At 34.9% G+C, this 16,229-nt stretch overlaps 1 protein-coding gene across 1 annotated transcript in view; it reads left to right on the top strand.

Annotated features, from left to right (window-relative positions):
* The window catches only part of LOC119839875, a 116,235-nt gene that overhangs the window by 81,461 nt on the left and 18,545 nt on the right, over nucleotides 1–16,229 (top strand). Inside the window, exons 4-5 of the mRNA XM_038366295.1 lie at nucleotides 7,994–8,202; nucleotides 9,490–9,662. Coding sequence (XP_038222223.1) covers nucleotides 7,994–8,202; nucleotides 9,490–9,662 — 382 coding nt within the window. The remainder of the gene's footprint in view (nucleotides 1–7,993; nucleotides 8,203–9,489; nucleotides 9,663–16,229) is intronic.

The following is a 16,229-nucleotide window of genomic DNA, read 5'->3' as shown; positions in this document are numbered from 1 at the left end:
GTTTTTAAGCATATTGTTACTAACAAAATGAGTCTTGATAGTTGCTCGAATAAATGAAATTATTATTATTATTATTAAACTTATAATTTTAATATTTATTCTTGAAACTACAATAGGCGAATTTTCTTTCATTTACAAGAAATCAAAAAAGCAATCAAACACGCTTATACTTTCCGTGAGTTGCGCAAATTTGGGCTAAGCTTTATACTAACAGATTTGTTATCTACGCCACTTACACGGGTGCTTTAGAGACAAATATGTTATGTAAAAATAACATCTCAAACTACTAGTCATTTCAACATACCTCGTTTTAACTTGAGTATCTCCTCACTATCACTTAACGTAATCTATTACGTTACAAATAACGTGTCACGGATTCCCGTCACGCGGGCCAGGCGGCCATGACACGAATTCGCGCCAAATTGACCGCCATTATGGATAATTTTTCTTATTTTTCACCGCGTCTCTGAGGTAACGACTTCACAAATTGCAGCGCTTTGTGAACGTGGATTATATAAAATTACTCTATTAGAGGATAGCGAATTTAATTATGGACAATATTATTTGCTATATAGTATGATTAGTGGTAAACGCTTGAGCATAGAACCTTGAATAGCATAGAATGGTCTTGGATTCGCTCCCTAGTAATAAAGAGGACAAGGGGACATGTGACTTATTTTTTTTTTAACAATTTTAAATCGTAGATATATATGGCTCAAAGAAAATATTATGTTCTTTTTTTGAGAGTCATAAACATTGGATATAATGCTCTAATCGGTACTTAGGTACTTATATCTGTGTTTAAAACCATATAGGCATAAAGGTTACATTTCTAGATTGTTCTCGTATCGTATCTCAAACGTCCAGACACACTCCACTACGTCCACAACAACAACCCCAATAAATTAAACACCAAGGTAAGCCGAAGTTTTAGTGCTTCTCTATCCTCAACATATGCCTAACTCTTAATTGCTAGACCAATATAGCAGGCTGATGGGACCCCTAAATTAGTCTGCCCGCCGCGAATTTTACGTCCTCGTAAATTTTCGCAAATCCTTCCTGACCTCGCCAACTTATATTAAGAACGCTTCAGTAAGTTTCTTTATTAAAATTAACCGTGCAAACTTGATTCTACGTTTTAACAATGATTAGCTTTAATGTTTATTTATCTGTCTTCGTTTGTCCGTCAATCTATATTCGTATAGTTCTCGAGTTTTCGTTTTGAAATTATGAAGATATTTCACTATTTTAATTGTGCTTACCTTTTATATTGTCATTTCAGATCGATCGTTTGTTTTTTATACACGAAAATGTTCGCATTAAACCACTTCTTGACATTACATTTCTTGGCTTGACTAACAGTGAAGACTAAGACGCATTGAGACGTCTTTATTACTAAACTAGCTGCGCCCCGCGGTTTCACTTGTGTAAGTTCGTATCCCTTAGGAATATCGGGATAAAAAGTTGCTTATCTGTTATTCCAGTTGTCCAGCTGTATACGTACCAAATTTCACTGCAATCGGTTCAGTAGTTTTTGCGTGAAGATCAACAATCACACACATCTTTACAAACTTTCGCATTTATAATATTAGTAGAATTATACTCGAAAACACTATGTGAAGTCGTGAAACTGCCTCTTATATATATACCACTATTAGTTAATCCTCAATTATTGAACATAATTAATCAGAAACTGGAGCTACTGTAATAATGGCAGTGTAATTGTAATATTAATATCCGAAAAGGTCCTTCGAGCCCCGAGGCATTGAATACGTTATGAGAATGACGTCATTAAGGGTTACGAACGTTCAGATGTTGTGTTCTTTCTGTTATATAATTGAATGATATGTTGCTTTCATAAGCTTTTGTATAAAAAGTACAGTCAACAACGAACGTTGTTAATTATTTTTTGTTATAAATGTAATGTGTAATGATGGTTAAATATTAATTCTTGAAAGGTAAGTTAATTTGAGTCAATCATCATAAAACATTTACTTTCTAATACACCATAACGGAAGTCTTATTTGAAGAAATTGGGATTGTGTTGTGTAAAAAATATTACTTTAAAATTCACAAACACTTGCTAGCTACTTATAAAATAAACCCTTTGTAAAAAACTATAGCAAAAAAGAAACAGTGTTTATCCCTTTGTGCCGAAATATAAACATTTCAACGCAACTCGTCTAAAGTCGGAATTATTTAGTTAGTGCCTAAGAACAAAGTGGCGTGGAGCCGCCGGGGACGCTTGAACGATAACGACTCCACAGTGTTATGATTCTGCGGTGGGCTAAACGAAATACGATTTAACGTATAATTTAAAGTAGTAAAAAAAAACATGAAAATTTATCTACAAATAACTACCTTAAAAAAGTCACTTTTGATTTATTACAGATCGAATAAAAAGCGAGCTATTTATAAAATATACTTACATATTAACTTTAAACAAAATTTTACTACTTACTACTACGTAACTAAAATTTTCAATTGCAAATTTATTTTTTGTAGTTTCCATAAATAAGTTATAAATTTTATCCAAACAGTTGTAAAAACTAGTACCTAAAAAAATACTGAAATAATAACTGTTAATTCTCGCAAAATTCGCATCCACTGATGTTTCCTTTAAAAACTATTGCAAAAAAAACACTTGATGAGCTAGGTAGTGTAAATGTTTTTCAAAAACCACGCTGGTTTCATGGCGGCAACTTGAAAAGGCCCGGATCATACTTTATTCACATACACTTAGTTTTTCGTTCGCAACGAACTGTTATACTTAAAGATGGCGCTCGCTTCAAATGTTTGCGTTATTTATCTGTGTTCGAGTGAAATAGTCCTTTTTTAGTTTCACGGTTTCTAGTGGAAAGTTTTATCTGAAGCTTTGAATGTTTAAGTATATTCTATTTTATTAATGCAAATGTGTGTATGTTTGTTACTCAGTATCGTGAACAACGCTCATTGACAATGATGAAGAGGGTAACAAAGTAGGTAGTAAGTAGTAAGTAAGTAAGAACAGTCAAGGTTATGTATTTTAAATAGGATATTAAATATAACTTATATTTAATTATATTAAGGACATGGTTTTGTAATTGATTTGTGCGTTTGAAAATCATTCATTTAAGTAAGATCGCTTATATTCCATTTTTGTTGGTTTAGATTTAAAGCCTTGTTACGAGGCCTTTAAGCCAAGTCGTATTTTAACATACATGTTAATAAAATCTGTGTTCCCTGACGAATACAGTCTGAATGTCTGCTCAGAGTGAAAAGGTACCTTCTAGGGAAGTGCGTCCATCTTATTTATCTTAGAGTATATCTTCTCTTACCAGCAAGCGAGATCTAATGAAAAACGATAGAATGTCTAAAAATGTAATTAAAACAGCTACCTAAATAGGTTAGGTACATTTAAAGAAAACCAATAATCGTCATTCCCGCCATTTCCGAAAAAATTCACAGCGAGCGCTAAATAGTAGTACCAACGTGAAAACGCCAATAGATTCGTGTCGTGTCGTCACACGCCGCACGTGATTCCCGCGACACGGCACGTCACGTAGCTTTCAGTTTTCAGGTATTTACATACATTTCAGCGGATTTTCCGAAGTGGAATTATACAATAAGAATTTTTAGTAGTCACACGTAGGACGTTTTTCCGAATGCTTTGATAAATTCTGATTTAACTCCGTTGGAAATATTTCAATAACCGTTTGACATTATGATATGACATGACATGACAGCTGTCATGAAAATTGACACATTTTTCATCGTACCAAAAATGTTTCCCTAAAGATTTATTAAGACAACCTTTATGTATAAGAGAACAAATCTCTAACAGCTTGGTTGATTGGTTGAGATAGCTAGTTCAGCAATAAGGCCGCGATTTGTGCGAATTATATAACCCTTATGTAACTGTGATTCATTTTTATCTTTAAATAAACGTGTGTACAATAAATAATTATAAATAAACTGGCATACCCGGCCACGCATTACTGTGACTGAGTAAAAATTAAAAATATTAAGATTATAAATTATTGGGATAATTAATCTTATATCTTAAGTTGTAACATACATCATGACACTAGATTTTTATATATTAAGATGTAAATCATCCTCCTAGCACCATTATAACTCAATAACCGCTGAACCAACTTTATAGAACTATGTCACTACCTTAGCACTGTTAACATTTGTCAAACTAACAACAAAGCGTCCTAATAATCAAATAAACGAAACTCAAAATGGTCCATATATTAATGAACGACAGTGTCTATCCATATTCAACAGCATCTCATACAGTATTCAGTCAACATGGACGGTAATATATTACTTATTCAGTCTCACTATTTGTCCTACATACGATCTTCCCATCAAGATAACTGTGTTTATTGTGCTATACTATATTCTACTTTAATACCGTATTTACCGTATCAGGGCGAAACATTGTTTTGACATTCTAAATTTGAATTTCGCGCTCGTCAAAATATTCTTCGATCAATTTGGGTAACTTAAAAACACATGATTGAGAATTTGGTTGGAAAAATTTTTAATGTGGTAGTCGAGCACGCTTCGGCACGAATCCAGCTCGCACCGGGGAAGTACCACACCCCCACAGAAGACCGGCGTGAAATAGCATTCTGCTGTGTTTCGTTCGGTGAGTGGGGGAGCCGGAGGCCCATATCCTTTTCCTTCCCTTCCCAGTCCTTTCCTTTATTCCTCTCGTCAATCCTTTCTTGATCCCTTCCCAAAAAGTCTTTTTTTTTTTTGGAGTTGAATCTTAATGCTAGCCTGAAGGGCTACTACATTTTAACACGGGCGCGTGGGTGAACTGATGGTTCACCCTGGTAGCGACACGCTCAAGGGCGTCCCCCCTTGTCGGGGACCACGAACCTCGGCTTGGGCTGTCGCAAGAATGGAGGGGGCCTGGGGGGCCGTACTCGGTCGGGCGCTCACCCGGGTGGGCGCGGGAACACGGAACAAGGGACCTTTTTCGCCGGCGAAGACGGTGTACGCATTCTGCTGTAGTGTGGTTGGTGTCGCGGTTAGCTCGCTGTTCGATCGCCGAAGCTAGACGCGCATTGGCTTTCGTGATGTCGTCGTCGGAGTCGTCCAAGACGTGTCTCGGCCGCCTCTGATTCCGAGCGGGTTCGGGTTGCGGATTGTACGCGATGGCCTGTGTCACCAACGGATTCGGATGGGATGCGGCCTTGTCGAAGTAACGTTTGGACGCTGACTTCATCCATTGGGCCAGGGTGGGGAGTCCTAAAAAGTCGGCAATCCATTTGTAGAGGTAGCGCTTACGCGCTACCATCAGGCGACCCACCAGCTCCATTTCCGACTGTGACATAAATAAAAAAATAGTTAAATATAATTACATTTTATGAATTATTAGCTTTTGCTCGCGGCTTCGCACACGTTAATTTGTAGTACTTTAATAGATATTATTATAAATATAAACTTTTCTCTTGAATCGCTTTATCTATTAAAAAAACCCATCAATGCCGTTGCGTAGTTTCAAAGATTTAAGCTTAGAGCAGAGGGACATAGGGACTGAGAAAGCGACTTTGTTTTATATTATGTTGTAATTTATGACTTCACTTTCTTGATCTGATTTTATAAATAATAGTTTATAAGGTTTATTGAAGAAACTTAAAAAAACGAACTGTTTGTTTATGAAATTATAGTGGTAAAAAAAATATGAAAACATCTATAAAATTTGGTACTTCATAGATGTTTGCAAATATAAATTGTCAATTTAAAATTGAAATTATCTTCAAGAAGTCAAATCAATTATTTTGAAATAATCATAACAGTCCAACGATTTCTTAAACGAGTAAACTTCGCAATAATTTACGAGGTGAATAGTTATGAAAATTACATTCTGCACCAGTTACATAGATGTGAAACTAAATTGTACGATCTATATAACAGTATTTTCATTGGGACGCTGATGGCATCTCTAACCTATGGCCTAGATTGAACTATAGCGTAACTAGAACAAACAAGACATGATTCTCTTAGTGTTTCCTTGCGTTTCATCGTATTGTCTGTTAACTTTGCGCCCGCGGTTTCACTCTTGTGAATGTGACGTCAAGTACCTCCCCATAAATATTCGGATCCCCAATTCCAGAAAGGTCTCGGCTATCTCTGTATAAAATATTTTCAAAATCGGTTCTGGTGTTCCGACATAATAGCGCTATAGAAAGACAGAGCGGTATACCAACAGCTTTTCACTAGAAGTAAAGTCGAATTTTAAATGTAACCAAAATCTACAATTAGAAATTATTTACGAACAAATACGTATATTTTCCTACGTTCAATATTTACCGTATAATTTAACGAACGAATTATTCCCCGTGAATGGACGGCTCTTTACTACAAACAACACTTTCATTGGATTTCTGATAACATCTGTAACAACGTACGGCCCAGATATATCGCAATCTGATATTTATCACTCGATGAGATTTCTTATATAAACCCGTGTTTATTACAGCATCTTTAAAAGAGTTGTACTACCGTTAAATATAACCACAAAACCTAAACAACGTCTGAAAGAATTAACCACATCAAAAATGAGTAGGCAGTTAATGTGGGAAACCCCCTTCAAATTACCAAACCCCTTTTAGTCACGACGTAAAACCACACACTAAAATTTTATAACACAATTTTTAACAACCTCGTATAAAAAGCGGGCACGCAGCCAGAACCCATTGAATTACAATTATGTAATTTATTATCTGTTACAAATTATGTTATTAAAAATGTGGTATCTGTCGAACGCCTTCTAATTATATGCACAACACACCCTCGAAATGCAACCTTGTCACCAGTGAATAGAACTTAGACCACACTGCAGTCAGTCAGACGACATCAAGATCTATTATTTCTGACACGAAACTGGAATGCATAGCAATTTGAACTGTACCTGTGCAGTTTTAAAATTCATTATGGCATGGATATACGAACAAGGGACGTATGACATCCACTACATCAAAATCGAGTGTTCCATTTTCAAATTAATTCGGAACCGTTTTCTAATTGGCGCGACGTGACTCGGCTGTTCAGATCTAATCAGCGAATTTGAGTTTCGAATGTAATTCGTATGGGCTTTGTGATTGTCTTTGTCCTACAATTTATGGAACTATTTAGAACGTGAAACGAAATTCTTTTTTCTGTCGTTTGATTCGCAATTGCTATCTTTTACGCAATAGCATATTTTAGGAATTACGTTTTTAATATTGTATCGTTTCTTTCATAGAATTTCGGTGAATCAAAATATAGTTAAAGTGTAACTACGTATAGATTTTTATTTTATTTTATAAGTCTTACGATATACGGTAAGTTTTTTAATTTTCTGAATTAATTGAAATAAACATACAGAACAAATATATGGAAATAAGTACAACGATTTTATAGCAATCATTATTTTCTAGAAATATTTGCAATTCAATCAGTCTAGACGTTCTTAATTCAAAATATTCCATAGACAATAAAGAATCAAATAGCATAGACAAAGGAAGACGATCATTATGAACGCCTCATTAGGAACGTATCAGGTTGTAAGCGCTTTGAGACGTTACGAAGCTAAATAATTTATTATTATATTAATCCAGCCGTCTTGTTATCTTTATCCGCTAATGATATAATTATAGATAATTCTTGTTGTCACATTTCTTGCTATCTTTGTTACTATGTTATGTAAGTTGTGTTGTCTTTTATATAGACTATTCCATTTTCGCTATTTTGTATACACGCTCCATTACAATTACTTTAAAATCCTTAGTCTCCTTTACAATTATTCCTTACAGCTCACTTTCTATGCCAAAAAAAAATATAGATATATCGTTTCGGTATCGGAAAATTGCGCCAAAACTTCTTTTTCTTTCATCTTTATGACCTCTAGGGTAACCTTCTGGATCTTAAAATAAGAATGCCTTTAACTGTTTTATTTATTTGCTAAATATCCAATTTTTCAATAAATTATAAAAATTATCCGTCTTTCCAGATTGCGTGCACCTGCAGCTATATAAAGACCTGAAAGAACGGCAGAAGAACGGACAAACGAAGGCCTCGCTTTCCCTCCAGCAGTACCTGGGCTTTGAGTCCGGGTTCACGTTAGATAAGGAGTCGAATACGCTCGCAATTTTATGCGAAGACGTGGTACCTGTGCTGGCCTTCGATACCAGGGAGATTTTGATACAATGGAGGGTTAAGGTATGTTTATACTTACGCTTTTAATTTTGTTGCATTTTATCATGAAAGGATTATAAATGTCGGTAACAATAGATCCATGTTTTATACTCTATACAAGTTATCTTGATCTTCTTCACAGACGGGCTAGTGATGGGAAACAGAAAATATCGAATAGTCCAAAAAATAACGTTTTAAAATACTTGCAACTGTGAGATGGTGTGGGTGTTTTATGTGTAAGTCTTTATAGCTATAGACAGATAAAACATTGGATAGATAAGCGACGGTGATATTTATTCTGTGACGGTAGGTCGATATTTGTAATAAGTTACCTATTAAATTTTAGGGGGTTTTTTTGGACCTCTCGCTAAATGTTAATAGATGGTTCAGACCCTGAAAGTAAACAGCTTTTCCAAAGCAACACCCGCTCATAACAATAACTTAACAAAACTCTTTAAAGTTCTTACAATTAAAAGAAAAATCTTCAAATTAATATGTAATTGTGAAGAGAAACAAATAAATTATTTATTATCTATCTATATATATATAAAAGAAAGTGGTGTTAGTAACACTATTTATAACTTAAGAACGGATTAACCGATTTGGCTGAAAATTTGTGCAGAGGTAGCTTAAAGTAGGTAGGAAAGTTTTTATCCCGGAAATCCCACGGGAACGGGAACACGCGAGGAATTCGTTCCTGCGACTGCGGGCAAAGCCGCGGGTGAGAAGCTAGTTATTAATGAAATGATATGTTCGTCATTGCATCTGTCAATAAGATCAGGCTAACTTGTACAGGGTGTAACTCTGTAATGTCGTGAGTTATTAACAATTTCATATTATTACTAGCTGTCCCGGCGAACTTCGCAACGCCATAGAATATTGTTTCGACATTTAAGCTTTTATACCTACCTTTCCTAGGACATATCAAGGACCAAAATAATATAAATCCGTTCAGCCGTTCTCGAGTTTTAGCCAGACTAACGAACAGCAATTGATTTTTATATATAAGAAGATTCCAGTAGGATGAACTATAAACACAGTATAAGACGACGTGATTCCAGATTGTATAACAGAATCCTATCAGCTTCTTAGCAACATATATGGAATAAAACAATACTTATTTTATGAATGGGAAAATATGTTACAATTTGATGATGATAAGCAGTACTGCTTAACAGATATTGATAAATTAAGTTTCGAAACTGAAAAGTTTTTCGAAAATCATAGTTATATTCAATATTCATATATGTATACAAATAAAAATAAAAATCTCTGATATATAGGCGTAATAATGAAATATATATATCATAGGTGCAACACAACCTCGGCAGTAGCAAGGAGTTCGCAGCCGTTCTGATATCCGCCCCAAGCCCGTCGGGGGCGAAGCCCGGCCCGGTGCGGCTGCACGCGTGCGGCCCGCGACTCGCACTCTGCGCCTGCAGGCCCCCGGAGGTGCTGGCGCTTTGGGACGTCAAGTTGTTGAGGTGAGGGATGATTACTTACTAGATGAATGATAAAAACATTTCTTGCGAAAGACTAGGTGTAAAGACTCGTAAGAAATATTTTCACTAAAACAACGTGTGCAATGAATGATCATTTTCTTTTACTTTGTGTATATTTTGTATTTTTTATATATTTATCTCAACTCTGTAATGCTTGATAAATTTGTATAGATAAGAGATTGAGAAGAAACTGGCGAATCATCAAAACAAATACAAAAATTAAATACAATGGAATCGAGAACCTCCTTTTTTTGAAGTCGGTTCATAATTATCTCATATCCCACTGTCCATAATGAAATCTGCTAAGCTCTTTCATTAGAAATGTAAAACAATATATAAAACAACATAAATCCATGTTAACTCTTGTACGTAAGTTCTTGTCACATATAACATTTAGTTATAAAACTGTATAGCTTTAGTACACATTTAATGACCTTTTTGGTCCTTAAAAATAAAAAAATAAAATAAAAAATGAAATAAAAACAATAATGATTATCATTCCATATAAAATGAAACGAAATGAAAAAGCCGTGTCTCTATCACATTAAACCTGGACAAAGCGGAGTCTAATCTCCAAATCGACTCAAAGCCGCATCAATTTTTCATTTCCCAACCATTTGTCCGTTTGACCTACTTAGTCGATATTTAAATGACAGGCCTCAGGGCTGAGGAGTGGACGTGGTCTTTGTTTTTTTTGGGCTTTGCTTTCTCAAGTAATGATAAATATGAAGCGAACAGTGAGATTTGGGTACACTGCCCTTTAAATGTATAAATCGAGAAATAGTAAATTGTCTTTTTCCATTTAATTGTTGGGTCTGTGGCTGTTGGCTTTACTTTTAATGTGGAATTTTGAATTACGACTAACCAATGATGGTAAAAATGTTGTGGTATACAATACACATATTCCTTGGTTATACGTAATTTAATCGTAGGTAACCGTGTACTACGATTCAAAAACTATGCCACACGTTATTGCGTTTTTACTAACTTGAAATAGTATTCAAATGTATTTAATTCTCCATAAACAATGCCTGTATGATATTGACATAAAATAAATCATATGAAATAGAAAACAGTTCAAAATATAAGTTATAATATAATATTAAGAAACCATAATTTAAGACAGTGTGAAATCTGAAATAAATAAATTGGCTAACACCGATACAAAACTCTATACAATACCAAAATGCATTCATTACACTCGAAGACGTTAAAACACTCCAAGTTATAAGCAAACAGAGAAATTAACGGAGATTTAGGGTCCCCCCAACAAAACTTTGAAGATAATTCAAATACTTTTATGGTAAAATGTTTGGGGCCGGAATGCCTGAGGCGTGTGGAGCTTCTTATATCTCGAAAGAAAATAATGTTTTATCCCCTGATATGGATTTATGAAAGTACTCGCTATATTGCTCGAGATAAGCGATAACGATCTTCATGAACCTCATTTTGTAGTTGTCTTCACTTAAATCGTAAATGTCCATCACTATGAAATGAGTTTTATTTATGCGGACAACTGAGCTGGTGGTTCGCCTGATGGTAAGCGATCACCACCGCCACATTTGCAGAGGCTCAGATTGCTGAGAATGCGCTGCCCACTTTTAAGGGATAATGGATAAGGAAAGGATTGATGACTGGAAAGAAGGAATGGACTGGGAAGGGCTAGGAGAAGGAAATGGGCCTCCTGCTCCCCGACTCACCGTACGAAACACAACAGCAAGCTATTATTGCACGCCGATTTTCTGTGGGGGTGTGGGCCTCCCCCGGTGCGAGCTGGCCCAATTCGTGCCGAGCATGCTCGACTCACACAATATATGTTTGTATCTATTTTTTATTTTATCTTAGCTTTTGCCCGCGACTTCACATTCGTTAAATTCGGAGTAGTTTAATAGATGTTATTGCACTTATAAACCTTTTTCTCGAATCACTATTTCTATATATTTAAAAATCCCATCAAAATCCGTTGTGTAACCTAGGGACAGACGCGGGAAGCAACTTTGCTTTAGACTGTGTAGTGACTAGCGACCCGCTCCGGCTTCGCACGGGTGAGATTAGGTATGTATTAAACATATAAACCTTTCCTCTTAAATTACCCTATATATTAAAAAAAACAACAACAAAATTTGTTGTGTGATTTCAAAGGTCTAAGCATATAGACAAACAGTCTTGTTTTATGCTATGAAGTGATTTCTATAGATCTTATTACTGTTTACTCTCTTTTATGAAAACGCTAAGATGTGAGAACTTGCACCCTTCTTTGATTTTAGTTAAAAATGTAGCTCTATTGTTGTCTTCACGTGGAAAAAAAAGTATGCAAAAACGGTTGCCTGAATGCATTGGGACCCTAAATAAATTTCATTTTACGATATTTGATGACAAAATAAACTAAATATTGTCTTCTTTATTATCTATATTGTCTATATTAAATGGCAACTCACTTGATCTTATGCAAAGTATACATATGGAAATTGTTTAATCTCCACGATCCTAATTAGTATCTATATGTGAACTCATGAAATCATTTCATTGTCTACGCTCCATGATAGATGAATAAAGTTTGAATTAAATCGGTCCGTGTAAAATAGGATAAAATCGAGTGTAAAGAAGTCGGTTAGATACAAACATAAATAAATAAATAAACATACAGATGGAGCCAATAATAGCGTGTTAAACAGTGACGTACATGCAAACAAAATAGCCGAAACAGCAATAATTTTTCTTAAAAGAACCTTTATTTGCACTCGCAAACGGAAACCCGCGCTCGTTATGTGTAAGTCATTGCCAAGGACCTTCTAAATCATGGACAAATATTTGTCCGTCCTGCCCTCTGACGTCACACGTCAAGCACGCAATTTCTTAATGGTCGAGTAACAAGTTATAGGGTGTGATTGGTTAGTCCTTCACACTTCACACCAATATTATAAGTGTGAAATAGTTTGTTTATATTTATTTATATCACACTATCACACTTCACAAATGAAATAGTTTGTTTATTTGGATGTTTGTCCGTCAATCACGCTGAAACTACTGACCGGATATTGATGAAATTTGGTATAGAGACGGGTTATGAGCTGACTTGGGTTTTATAGTCGACTAGCTGCGCCCCGCGGTTTCACCCACGTAAGTCCGTATCCCGTAGGAATATCGGGATAAAAATTAGCCTTTATGTTATTCCAGTTGTCCAGCTATCTACGTACCAAATTTAATTGCAATCGGTTCAGTAGTTTTTGCGTCAAAGAGCAACAAACACACACACATCCTTACAAACCTTCGCATTTATAATATTAGTAGGATAGTCAATATGTCATCCATTATTCATAGCCTCGAACTGGTCCATCTATTCAATGTTAAAAATATGACAAGCCAAGGGTCGCATAAATCATGCTCGCAAATATTTGCTAGTCGCGCCCTCTGACGTTGGTTGTTACCGCGCAATATCATAATGGTCCACTTGACATTGCAGTTCGAGAGGTGACTGCTAATTTCCTAGAATATGTGATAACTTGTTAAATGGTTATTAACAGTATTAGAAACAAAAATTATTATTGATTCTATTTTTAAAGATATAGAGCGATGAAGAAATTCTTGTACGAGAATTCGTAGCGTAATTTTCAAGCACTTTAAAAAGGTTTAAGGAATCAGTTTTGTTTCTAACAATTTATTTCTGGTTGGCAGTGAATTTTGTATTAACCTGTTGTTATATAATATTAATAAAGAGAAACAATGGTAGTTGGACCTTACTTTGACATGCACTCATTTCGTATTATTATTTACAAAGAGTCCCTATCATCAAAAATATATGAACAATGTCTGTACAATATTCATTGTCTTTTATAGCAAACATTCCTTGCTGAACTTATTCAGACAAAGAATAGGATATGAAGAGGAATTTTTGCATAACTCCTAAAATATTCCAAATAAGAAGTAAAGACACGATACGTGTCCCTGGTTGGATATAAATATCAATTTATGTTTCTGAATCGCACCCAGAGCGTATAGACGGGATATTTTACACATGAAATCTTGAGTTTGGATGTGAAGTTCTGATATAAATTGGGTCATGCTTGGACTCTAGTCTTAGTAGTTTTACTTAGTAGTTGTAATTTATATTATTATCGAGTTTTATGAATATATTATTTTTTTATGTACCATCAGTTGGCGTCGGCTGTGTCAATCAGAAAGAATGAAATGGTAAAAGAAATTTCATAATTAGTAGCGTAATTGGTGAGATTTTTTTTATATCATCGTCGGGAATGGAGCTGGTGGGTCGCATTATGGTAAGCGCCCACGAACATTGGAGAGACATTCAGACATAAGGACAGACATAAGGTCGATTGAAAACTTATGTATCTAAGAATGGATTGCCGACTTCAAATTGGAAATATATTACTTCCTACAAACGAACAAACTCGGAATCTTGCGATATTAGTATAGATAACTTCGTATTATTATTTTCGCCAATTAATTTTTCTACTATAAGTGAGAACTATAATAGAATGAAAGTATATTTCCTTCACTAAGTTTGAAGTGCTTATTATTTATTTGTGAACCCTACGAGTACTTATCAAGAGGAAAAAATTATGATATTCTAACAGTAATTTTACCGCCGCCTCCTCGATTATAGCGGAGCAGTTTTTATGAAACGGTTACCGATATTAAAATTTAACGAACATGTCAATCATGGACTAATAAAAACGCTATTTTGATTAATATTTTTGTAATTTATTCGGCACGTGTCTGAATTAATTTGCGAACTGCTCGTAGATTAAGCCTTACGGCAAAATGTACTGAGAATTATATACCATTGGGCTTTGAATACTTTTTATTAAGATTTTTTTATTCAGATGGTCAATGAAAAACTCTACCTATCACTCGTGAGCGAAACAAAAAACTAATTAATTGTCATTTTGAAATAATTATTTGTTTCATTTGATATCTCCTGTATTCATTGTATCACTTTTTTTTAATAAACACACACTACAAAGTTTTATAAAATCACCAGCTCTGACTAATTCTGTTTCAATTCCATCCAGGAAATGATGAGGTATGCAAAATTTAATTTTTACTTTCATAGCATTACAATGCATAATAAATGGGAAATTTTTAAATAATAGTATCAATAGTTATAGAAATTCGGTCGCTGAGACGGGATCACGGGTGGCCAAGAGGCTAGGCGTTGTACGGTTCGGCTAAATGACGCGGGTTCAAATCCCGCCTCGTGATGAAATCATTTCTCTTATTAAAAAATTTCTCAGCTTGAAAATTTGTTAATAGATAACAATTAAACTAAATTTAAATAATTATTGTTTCATCATTTAGGTTCCATTTGTTTTTATGTACTGTTAAAAACGAAATAGAACAAGAAAACTCGGCCATAAACGACAGATATTTACTTGTAAAAACATCGCCTAACTATTAATTACTTTCCGTAATTAGCCCACTATCTAAAACCTCAAAAATATAGTACTCAAATAGCATATGTAACCCAATTTCATAGTATGTTAGTGCTGATCATACACCCTCACAAATCACCCCTGTAATAACCTGACAACCCCTAATGCTGTGGTCGCAATTAATATCTACACTATCCCGCGCCCGCGGCACCGCCTGCATTATCTCCCAAATTGCCGTCGATTTTCATTAAACGCCAATGGTGAGATTTATTTGTCGATTTGTATCATTTGTGTCGTGTAAAACGTGTTTTAGTTAAAAATGTAAGTAATGTTGCTGTTTATTTAAGTGATGTTTTGTTTTCATTATTGTATTGTTTTGTCTTAAGTTTATTGTTTTTTTGTAATTGTAATTCTGTGGAGTCAAATAAATGCTTCTTTCTTTCTTTCTTTCCTTTACGTATGTGAGTTTGTACGTATTATAGCTTAAAATTTGTAAAACATATTTACATCCATCACGGATCGCCGCAGTCCTTATATAAATCAGTAAATGCAAATATTATTTTAAAGTAATTACTGTAATTACTGTGATACTCAGTATTATAAACTTAGCTTCAGATCCCAAATTCGTAATTCAGACTATAATCTATCTCTGTCCAAAATTTCATCCAGATTTAATCAGCCGTTTTTACCCAAAAGAGTATCAAACGTCTAAATAATCTCCGAAAAAGACGAAGAGAATTTTTCGTCTAAAAAGTGCTTACCTTATCCCGTTATCGTGATGTTTTTTCACCAATACAAAATCAAAATTTAAACCATCCAAGACTCCAGTAAAGGCTTCTAATTGCAATTCAACCAGCAAACATCTGCTCCCAGCGGTCACATCGTTAAGTGTTCAACTATCAGCTAATTTCATTATTAAAGCGAAGGCGATACGCGTGCCCGCAACAATTCCCTGTGGATTAAACGCTGTTATGCGTGGTGTATGTTATGAGCGGCAGCGATTTTATATAGATTGAAACAATATAGGTCGTATTCAAGTAAACATTTAGAAGCGCCTGTAAAGGTGAACAGAACTGGAACGTATAGACTACAGGCCCATATAGAAAAAATTACGGGTCATTTGAACCACCAGGTGACCTATCTAGAACGATATAAG

The sequence above is a fragment of the Zerene cesonia genome, chromosome 5, assembly GCF_012273895.1.
Source record: "Zerene cesonia ecotype Mississippi chromosome 5, Zerene_cesonia_1.1, whole genome shotgun sequence".
NCBI classification, from domain to species: domain Eukaryota; kingdom Metazoa; phylum Arthropoda; class Insecta; order Lepidoptera; family Pieridae; genus Zerene; species Zerene cesonia.
Note: the sequence above shows the minus strand (reverse complement) of the source record. Positions and strands in the feature narration are given on the sequence as shown.